This window comes from Sinocyclocheilus rhinocerous, unplaced genomic scaffold (genome assembly GCF_001515625.1).
Source record: "Sinocyclocheilus rhinocerous isolate Xijiao unplaced genomic scaffold, SAMN03320098_v1.1 scaffold626, whole genome shotgun sequence".
Lineage (NCBI taxonomy): Eukaryota > Metazoa > Chordata > Actinopteri > Cypriniformes > Cyprinidae > Sinocyclocheilus > Sinocyclocheilus rhinocerous.
This window is the reverse complement of record NW_015647437.1, coordinates 252,050-262,313: the sequence shown is the minus strand read 5'-3', so window position 1 is coordinate 262,313 and position 10,264 is coordinate 252,050. Positions and strand designations below refer to the sequence as shown.

Sequence of the window (10,264 nt, the reverse complement as noted above, 5' to 3'; positions counted from 1 at the left end):
GGAAGCAGTTCTGGGGGAATGACGTATGGAGGTCAGCTTTGCACATGCGCCGGTCAGAAGTGACGCACGCGGAAGCGCAGGGGAGAGATCAAAACAAAACACCGGTCACTAATTAGAAGTACAAAACGAGGATTTGTAAAGAAGAATGTCGGAGGATTTCGATATACGCCAAGAGGAGACTGGTTTTCCTTTGCTAAAGTAAGGAAACTTTGTTTCCTTTGCTCCTGTTAACAAACGTTGGTTTTCACGAGACTCACCGGCGCATGCTGACCTCAGAGGTCATCCACCCGGAACTGCTTCCGTGTACAACTGTTGGCGCAAGCTACATTAAAGTGATTATTACGTTTTGAATATGGATATTTTTCTTACAAAAACGCATCGATTCGCTACAGGAGGCCTTTGTTCACCTCCCGGAGCCATGTGAGAAATTTTTTTTTATGGATGGGCACTTTTTATTTAACTTCTTTCGGACTGATGCATGCAACACCCGCAGAGTGGCATTAAACAGCTTGAAAAATCTAAGACAGTTTTTATTATAACTCCGACCGGATTCGTCTGAAAGAAGAAAGTCATATACGCCTAGGATGACTTGAGGGTGAGTAATTTATGGGCCAATTTTAATTTTTGGGTGAACTAACCCTTTAATCTAGATTTAACTTGAAGGGATAGTGATAAATTACAGCAAAGATTAACCCATTTAACACAACTCTAGAAATGTTCTTGCCCTTTAAGGGCATGTTTCAGAAAAATAATATAGATATATCATGATTATTTTGCTCACAATAATGCATCAATACTGCGGGTATCAATATGTTTTATTTATATGGTCATTCATTCAGTTAATTTAATAAAAAAGCATGTAAAACCAACATTCAGAAGTAACATATCACAGAAATAACTAAACTATTGGTTTTAGTTTTTAGTATCTGTATACAGTATATAGTCTAAAAAGCATAATATTAGCTATGTATTGGTTATCGTCCATTATATTTAGAATAACTATCATACTCATGTTGGCCAGTAGATCTGCACATCTCTAATGCCAATAAATGATGAATGGAATTAGCAGTTTCAGATAAACTCCTGATAACTTTGGTACTTCTCAAAATATTATGCAAGCATCAGGACAGCAAAAGAAGAATTTAGCACGAAATGCACGAAAATTCATAGACGTGTAATTACAGCATCACCTAGTGTCAACTTTTAGAACAAAGTTCTTCAAGAAGAGAAATTTGCTGTGAAATGTAGCAAATTATTTCCACTGATGTTAAGGTGTGTCATCTGATGCTTTAGGTACAGGAAGGTTTCTGGAGACAGCTGCAGTGGGGGAGATGTTGAAGCTCGGCTGGATGGAGAAATGCTGCCCTGTCCTGTGGGAGGTACAGTAAGATCCTCCTCTTTGCTTATACAATCATATTCTCTAAGCTCTTTTATGTAACACAACACAATCCTATGGGATGCAACATGAAGTTGTGGAGTCAAAGTTCATAACACGGCCTCAAACTAATAAAAAAAAAAAGACTTCACAAGACTAATAATGTTAGTGATACAAAAAAGGAATTATTTATTTTCTTTTACATTACATGCAAGTTTGTCTTTTTTTAATGCGCTACCGTTCAAAAGTGTCAGCTAGAAAATGAATCAAAAGTGACAGTAAAGATATTTACATGACCAAAAGACAATACATGACCAAAAAAAGTCCTTTATATTAGATGGGATAGTTTAGTGGTACAGTCCTTGTTTAGTGTGAAATGTAAAACAGGTTTAAATCCTGACTTGAACCGTAAAATAAACCAAGCAAATTGCAACAGAACTGATTATAATGCATTATGTTGTATGATAAAGAACAGTTGTGACATTTTATTTCACAGGGAAAAAGTTGCAAGAATATTGAGCAAAATAAGGGTGGAGAAACAAGTCAAATATATTTATATTGCACATTTTAAAGCAAGTTGATAAAAATAATAATAATAAAAATGAAAATGTAAATGAATTAAATAACAAATACGATTTGTATACTTTTAAAATAAATTTATACTTTTATTAAGCAGGGACACATTAAATTGATAAAAAGTGACGGTAAAGATATTCATAATGTTACAGAAACTTTCTATTTCAAATAAATGTTGTTTTTTTTAAACTTTATATTCATGAAGGACTCCTGAAAAAAGTATCACCATTTTCACAAAGATGTCAAGCAGCACAACTGTTCATATTAGAATGATTTTCGAAGGATCATGTGACACTGAGGACTAGATTGATGGCTGCTTAAAATTAAGCTTTGCCATCATAGGAATAAAATGCATTTTAAAATAAATTCAAATAGAAAACAGCTATTTTAAGTTGTAATATTTAACAATATTACTGTTTTTACTGCATTTTTCACTGGTGAGCAGAAGAGACATCTTTCAAAAAAATCTTACCAACCCCAAACTTTTGAACAGTAGTGTACATTTAATATGCTGAAGGTCTATATCTGTCATTCATAGAATTTTTGTTTGCTCACTGATCATTGCATCGATTTGGATCTTTTGACCTTTATAGAAATGCCATTTACTCAAAAGAGTGGCGTTCATCTAACCACAGCATTGACTGCAACATTCTGACCTGAACCTCTTAAGACACGTTGACATTGACATATTTTAAATGAGGCATAAATCTATCTTTAACTTTTTTTTTTTTCCATTTTGGAGTTAGAACACAGTTTTTTTTTTTACAGGCGAACTTAAAATGCTTATCACTGAAGACATACTAACTGTATGCATATGCAAAATATAGTTTAGATTAGACCTTTTCACTTCTCTTCTTGACTCTTTGACTTATGGGATCTCATTTTTACTAATAATTTCATGATTCTGTTTAGTTGTTTGGTAGCAAAAAACACAATCAATCCTGTTTTTAACCCAATCAAAGACACATTTGTTGGTTATTTAAAAAAGGATATTTGGAAATGCATTTTAGGACACAACGTGACATAAAAATCCCGGTAATGTCTACAATTGTGTCTGAATGTGTGTCTATAGTATAAGCATGAATGTGTACAATACAGCAATGCCTCAATATGACCACGCTGAGATTACATGATGGACTGATTTCTACAATGAAAGCTGAGTAAAGTAATGTGGACAGTCAGTCCTTAAGATGGGATTTGAAAGTCAAATGAGGATTGTTGGGAGTGTGATCAAAGCCCATCTCCCCACCGAGCTGTTCTTAAGAGCCGTCGCTGTCTAGACTGCCTCTTCTCTCCAGCATTGTGGCACTCAGCCACTTGACCGCGCTTCAGTGGCCACATTGATTGTCTTGCTTCTCTGACTAGAGGACGCTGGGAGTAAATAAGCAGCCCTTTCAGAAGCTGAGATCTCATCCAGCGGGAAAAGGAAGTGATGTGACTCTCAGCCGTGCCATCAGTTTTCTTTAACGATTTGCAGTGAAACAGAAAATGGAAAGCCTTTCCAGAAGGGTGCAAGCTGTTAGCAAGGAACAACTCCCTTTTAGTGCCAATGGTTTTGAAATTAAATGCTCACATGGGAGTGTTCGGGTGAAATATGTAGTGTATTTCTCTGGAATGAGTCTTTATTTCACCTCTTAACTAAGACCTCTTGCCTACTTTTCTTTTTTAGAGAGTAATGAGTTTATCCTGTATGCGGTGAGGAGCTCCATTCACCGCTATGACCTGGCCACAGGTACAGACCAGCCGCTTCCACTCTCGGGTCTCCATGAAGCCGTGGCTCTGGATTTTGATTATGAGAAGAACTGCCTATATTGGGCTGATATTTCACTGGACACCATACAGGTGAATAAACGTCCTTCACTCACATAAATATAGGGATCTGTACCATATATTAGAGCTGCACGATTAATCGTTAAAAGATCGCAATCTCGATTCAAACACCCATGCAATCCCGTTTTTAAATGACAATGATTCGCGTGTGTCTATTAAACATTTGAAACAATCATACCGGAACATTCAAATCTGTGTTCACTCTGCTGCTGACACAGAGAGCAGACATTTACCATGTTTGGGTAAGAAACAGCTTCACAAACAGTCTTTTCAACTACACAGCGCCGATCCTCCTTATACGCAAAATACGCAAGCTGCGTAGGGCCCCCGAAACACCAGGGGGCCCCCTTACTCTCAAAGATGATTTAATTCTAGTTTCGTTTTTAAATTTGACCAGCGGTTATGAAAACATGAATGATCCTTTCTTTTAATGCGGTGCGCTGTCGCCCTTTCTACGTAAAAATCAGTCAAATCATGTAATGTGAATGTCGTACAGTCTTGCTCGAGACTAAAAAAACGAGTTGAAAGCATACCGAGCCGCGGAAGAGACACTGTTACTTAAGCACTTTCCGCGAGCGCGATTCGAGACTGATTGAAACACGGACAAATGCATTTCATTTATTCGTTCATAACCACTCATACCCCACTCCAACCCCCAACCCCCACCACATGTATTTGACATGGAATCATTCATTCAAGAGATTCGTTCAAAAACACTGATTCATTCAGTAATGAAACAAGTGAAGTATTTATGAGTGAGTCATTGAATCATTCAGTTAAACCACTTTTTCAATATTAAAAATGGGTGTATTAAATATATTATATTTTAAATATATATTCAAATGTTTATTAATTCATTCAAATTAATTAAACACTTATAAATAGACTGCAACAATAATTTTTTGTCACATTATTTTGTTTAGTTCAGAATCGTGAGAGAATCGTGTTCTCTATTTGAGACAAAAAAATTGTGATTCTCAATTTATCCAGAATTGTGCAGCTCTACCATATATATATAGGGGCTTTTTCACCCGTGCAACTTTTTCATAGTTCCTAGAACTATTGGCGGAAGTTTCGGTTTTTTTCGCGTGTTCGCACCGCAGGAACTAGGAACATATTTAGTTCTAGTACGCTGATACATTCCATCTCCGTTATCATGAAACTCCGATCACGGCGTTGTCCATTCACAGATTGTTGACGTTTGTGAATGCCGCGAATAAATGTCGCTGTCGGCTGCTTCAGAGTTCCTGCTGCCGCTGCGAATGCAACCAGGAAAACGGCCCGAGGGAGAAATTGGTTCTCTAGGAACCACCCTTCTGGCTAGTTCCTAGAACTGAGTTCTTAGATGTACGTGGTGTGAAAGCGCCTTATAGTGACAAGAAAAGATATAGTGAAAAGATATAGTGAAAAGATATTGGCTTATAGTGACCAACTAAAGATTTCTGCTTTAGTTGGTTATAAAATGTCATCTGATCTGCATCGAAGTTACAAGTATGGACAAACACAATGTGCTTAAGCTAACAATGTCTTTATTGAACACATCACATTAAAAATTCACAGTGCTGTGGAAAATTAAGTGAACTTTTAAGTGATCTGGTTGTCATTACCTGGATTAATCACAACTTTGTGGTCATGAGTTGTTCATGAGTACTTTTGTTTGTCCTGAGCAGTTAAACTTCCCAGAAAAATCATCCTGGTCTTATACATTCTTTGTTTTTTACTAGAATATTCTGCATATTTGAACCCTTTTTGTTTTTTATTGTATTGGCTAATTTTGGATATTTAATTGGTGTTTGTTTGTTCACTTTCATTATAATGTTGTGATACCAAAAGCATCAGCAGTTAAATAATTAAAAAAAACTTTAATTTTCTTTTCCTTTTATTTATTTATTTATTTTTATAAAAAATATTGTGAAAATAATATAAAAAATCAGAAATGTAAAAAAAACTTTATTAGATTAGATAATTAAAAAATCTAATAATAACAACAACAACAATAATAATAATAATAATAATTATTATTATTATTATTACAATTTATTAGGCATTTATTAATTTTATAAGGATTTTCTTTGATTTTGTGTTGTAGAGACTCTGTTTGAATGGAAGCTCTGGACAGGAAGTGATTGTCAGAAAGGACTTACAAAACGTGGAGGCGCTGTCATTTGACCCCATCAGCCGGTTGCTGTATTGGGTGGATGCTGGTGCTCAGAAAATCGAGGTAACCACAGGTTAAAACAACTACAGCAGCATCAATTACAGTTGTTCGTTCCTGTAGTCATCCTCACACTGTCTCTCTTCCAGGTGTCCAACTCTGATGGAGACCTGAGACTCACTCTGGTCAATTCTTCAGTGGTGGAGCAGCCTCGAGCCCTGACGCTCATGCCAGGAGAGAGGTGCGGTGTTCCCACAAATCACTTGTTTTCCTTAACAATCTGCATGCTCCCTTCACCCTGACCACTAAGTTGCTGTTTCTCTTAGCTTGATGTTTTGGACAGACTGGGGCGATCGTGCAGCAGGCATCTACCGCAGCTGGATGGACGGTTCCAACATCGCCTGCATTGTGTCTGAGGCAGTTCGCTGGCCCAACGGCATAACGGCCGATGAATCATGGCTGTACTGGACGGAGGCATATGGAGACCGCATTGAAAGAGCAGACTTTAATGGAAGCCGCCGTACTGTGATAATGGAGGACCTGCCGCATCCTTATGCTATTGCTGTTTTTAAGGTAGGCCCAATGTTATCACTTCTTGGTATGTTGCAACTGATATTAAACTGTCTTTAATGATCATAAACACTTTGTTGAACTGGTGTTTGTTGGTGTAGAATGACCTGTACTGGGATGACTGGTCTAGAATGGGAATCTTCAAAGCACCTAAATCAGGCTCACCAGACAGTGAGATGCTAGTGGGCAGACTGACAGGAGTGATGGATCTCAAGATCTTTTACAAGGGAAAAAACAGAGGTCAGTCCTTAAGGGAAGACAGTCCTTCTGAAACACATGGGAAATACACCTTTAAAGACCATTATAGAGCTTGCAGGGCTTTTCTGTTTTCCACTTGTCAGCTTGTATTGTATAAATTGAATGTTTAAAATAATTATTTTCATAAACTCATTTTATAATTTATTGTTGTTATCATTATTAGTCATTTCTAAATATATACATTTACTTGCATTTTATTGGACAATTATTTGCATGCAAAGAATTTGCAATAGGTTTATTATTATCGTTAACCAAAACTAAAACCATAAAAAACATTTTCATTACTTGAGATATGATGAACGTTAACTGAAATAAAATAAAATACTTAAACGTAATGTTTTTTAATTGTAGCTAACTGCCAAGGCAGCAATTTTGTTTTTTAGTTTAAGTTGAAGTACTAAGATAATTAAAACTAAACTGAAACTAAAACGATATCCTAAAATTAAAAAAAAAAACATAATATCACTAAACCTTTAACTAAATAAAACACAAAATATAAAAATTAAATTCAAAATACTAACAAAAGATATAATAGTATAAGATGAGTCCTCTATATATATTTTTTATTTTATTTTTTTACACAAGAATAGAGAAATAAATTTTTAATGTGTGTATTTTTACACACTTTATTTTATTTTTGCAACTTAATTTTTTAGTAGTAAAAAAGCTAACAAACAAGCAATAAAAGCACAAAACTACAATATTGATTTCATGGGCTCAGCTTCATACAGTGGCCCCACTGGTTTACTTGGGATACAGAAATAGTTTTTAAAGATTTTTTTCCCTCTCCTTTAGGTCAGAATGCTTGTGTGGATCAGCCATGCAGTCTTCTGTGTCTTCCCCAGCCTGGAAACAAGCATCACTGTGTTTGCCCCGATGGAGTTTCCACCACCATCTTACCCTCAGGAGAGCATCAGTGCCAGTGTCCCGGTGGATACCAGCTCCGCAATAATACATGCGTTAAGACAGGTCTGACAGACTCAGAAGTGTCAGATATCAAAAGCTCTAAATGCTAAATAAACATTTTTATGAAATTGAAATGGATTTCTTTGCTTTTATTGACTCTCAGAACACACCTGCCTGCCAAACCAGCACCGCTGCACTAATGGGAAATGCATCAGCAGCATCTGGAAGTGTGACAGTGACAACGACTGCGGCGACATGAGTGATGAACAGGAGTGCCGTGAGTGACATCATCAGCCCTGTCTCGTTTAAAATGCACAGAAAATGTGTATGATCTGTGTTTCATATATTTTTCTCTCTCTGCAGCCACCACTTCCTGTGACTCTGCGGTCCAGTTCCGCTGTGTGGCCTCAGGGTCCTGCATTCCACTGGCCTTCAAGTGTGACCATGAGGATGACTGTGGAGATAACAGTGACGAGGAGCATTGTGGTATGTGTTTGTGTATAGGGCTATATGTCAAATATTCATTATATATCTGAGATGATTTTGTTGGTGATATAAAATTAAGCAGTATCACAGTATTTTAATGCACTATTTAATTAATCTTTAAGTTTCCTAAAGAACACATCTCGCAACTTGCAAATAAAAAGTTGACCGATGTTTTTTTAAGTTTCTCTGAATAAATATTGTTATTGTTAACTAAAACTAAACTGGTAAAAAAATATGAATTTAATAAATTTTTGGCCTTTGCAACTAACTGAAATAAAATCAGTTTGTTGAGTGCTACATTTAATAAAAATGAGATAAAAGTAAATCAAAGATGAATAGAAATGTTTTTTTAAATTATACAATTATACAAATGAAAAATTATAATGAAAATGACAAAAGCACATGACAAAATTGCAAAAATTAAAATAAATTATTAGAAATATAAATAAATACAATAAGAATATATAAATAATTCCAAAATAACACTGCTCTGAATTAAACTTAAGGAGCTAAATTTACTAAAAGTGAGATAAAAGTAAATCAAAGTTGAATAGAAATATTTTTTATAAAATTATAAAAATGGTGTATGTTCATGGAAGAAATGTGAAGATAGTCATTTTTTATTAATATTGCTGTGTACATTGCTATGTATAAATGATTATATTACTGTATATAAATACAATTAATTAATATAATTTTTCTGTTCGTTAGTTGAAAACTGTGTCAAAGCGTGCCTTAATTATTTTGAACAAGATTTACTTTTTGCATTAAACATTTTGCATTTGCTTGGCAGCAGAGTGTTTTGTTGATATGGCATTTCCTTGGATTGAAAAAAAATGACTTTTTTTTCAGCTCTATTTTATTTGTTTTTAGTTCAGTTAAAGTAACATAAATGCAGTGCTCATATTGTATCTGCTTTCTTTTAGAATCTCACAAGTGTGGACCGGGGGAGTTCACCTGTGCAAGAGGTGTGTGTATTCGGGACGCGTGGCGCTGTGATGGAGACAACGACTGCAGGGACTGGTCAGACGAGGCCAACTGTACTGGTGAGAGAAAAGACACACATTTACACACCGGTGCAAGAAATATGCAGTGAAATACATCACATCTACATCTTCAATGTCTCTCTCTTCCTCATTCTGTCACATAAAGTGGGTCACCACACGTGCGAGAGCAGTAGTTTCCAGTGTCACACGGGTCACTGCATTCCTCAGCGCTGGGTGTGTGACGGAGATGACGACTGCCAGGATGGCTCCGACGAGGACCCAACCCAGTGTGGTCAGTCTCAAACACTGCCTTACTGACCCTCATGGCATTTGACGTTTTTCTATGGAAGACCAAATGCATCAGCATCGGTTTCTCTAATCATGTTGCTCACCCATGTATAATTCTGTGCAATTTGGCATCTTTCGATTTTGTCCTTCAGGTAAAGAAAAGTGCAATGGCTTCTTGTGCTCTAATGGCACCTGTCTGCCTGCTAGTGCTCACTGCAATGGTGTGGAGGACTGTCCAGGAGGCGCTGATGAGCAAAACTGCGGTATTGCTTTTTATATAAAGGGTTAGTTCACCCAAAAATGAAAATTCTGTCATTATTTACTCACCCTTGTGTTGTTCGAAACCCGTAAGACCTTCGTTCATCTTCAGAACACAATTTAAGATATTTTTGATGAAATATGAGGGTTATCTGACCCTCCCATAGACAGCAAGGTAACTACCACGTTCAAGGTACAGAAAAGTACCAAGATGATCGACAAAGTAGTCCGTGTGACATCAGTGGTTCAACTGTAAAGAACAAAAACAAAAATAACGACTTTATTCCACATTTTCGTCTCATCACATGTCATCACGCCGGATCTGGGTCAGCGCCAGCGCCGCCACACGCTCGTGTCATGGTATTGTCGTGAACGCGCGTCCAAAGTGACGCAGTAGAGACGAAAATGTGGAATAAAGTCGTTATTTTTGTTTTCTTTGCGCAAAAAAGTATTCTCTTAGGTTCGTAACTTTACAGTTGAACCACTGATGTCACACGGACTACTTTGTCGATCATCTTGGTACTTTTCTGGACCTTGAACGTGGTAGTTACCTTGCTGTCTATGGGAGAGTCAGAG

The 10,264-nt window shown here is 36.5% G+C and overlaps 1 protein-coding gene across 1 annotated transcript in view; it reads left to right on the top strand.

The window, feature by feature from the left end:
• The window catches only part of LOC107709095 (sortilin-related receptor-like), a 94,485-nt gene that overhangs the window by 68,878 nt on the left and 15,343 nt on the right, over positions 1–10,264 (top strand). Inside the window, exons 16-27 of the mRNA XM_016513501.1 lie at positions 1,294–1,379; positions 3,621–3,793; positions 5,871–6,002; positions 6,086–6,177; positions 6,263–6,509; positions 6,608–6,746; positions 7,560–7,733; positions 7,834–7,947; positions 8,034–8,156; positions 9,083–9,202; positions 9,309–9,434; positions 9,583–9,693. Of these exons, the coding sequence (XP_016368987.1) occupies positions 1,294–1,379; positions 3,621–3,793; positions 5,871–6,002; positions 6,086–6,177; positions 6,263–6,509; positions 6,608–6,746; positions 7,560–7,733; positions 7,834–7,947; positions 8,034–8,156; positions 9,083–9,202; positions 9,309–9,434; positions 9,583–9,693 (1,637 nt within the window). The remainder of the gene's footprint in view (positions 1–1,293; positions 1,380–3,620; positions 3,794–5,870; positions 6,003–6,085; positions 6,178–6,262; positions 6,510–6,607; positions 6,747–7,559; positions 7,734–7,833; positions 7,948–8,033; positions 8,157–9,082; positions 9,203–9,308; positions 9,435–9,582; positions 9,694–10,264) is intronic.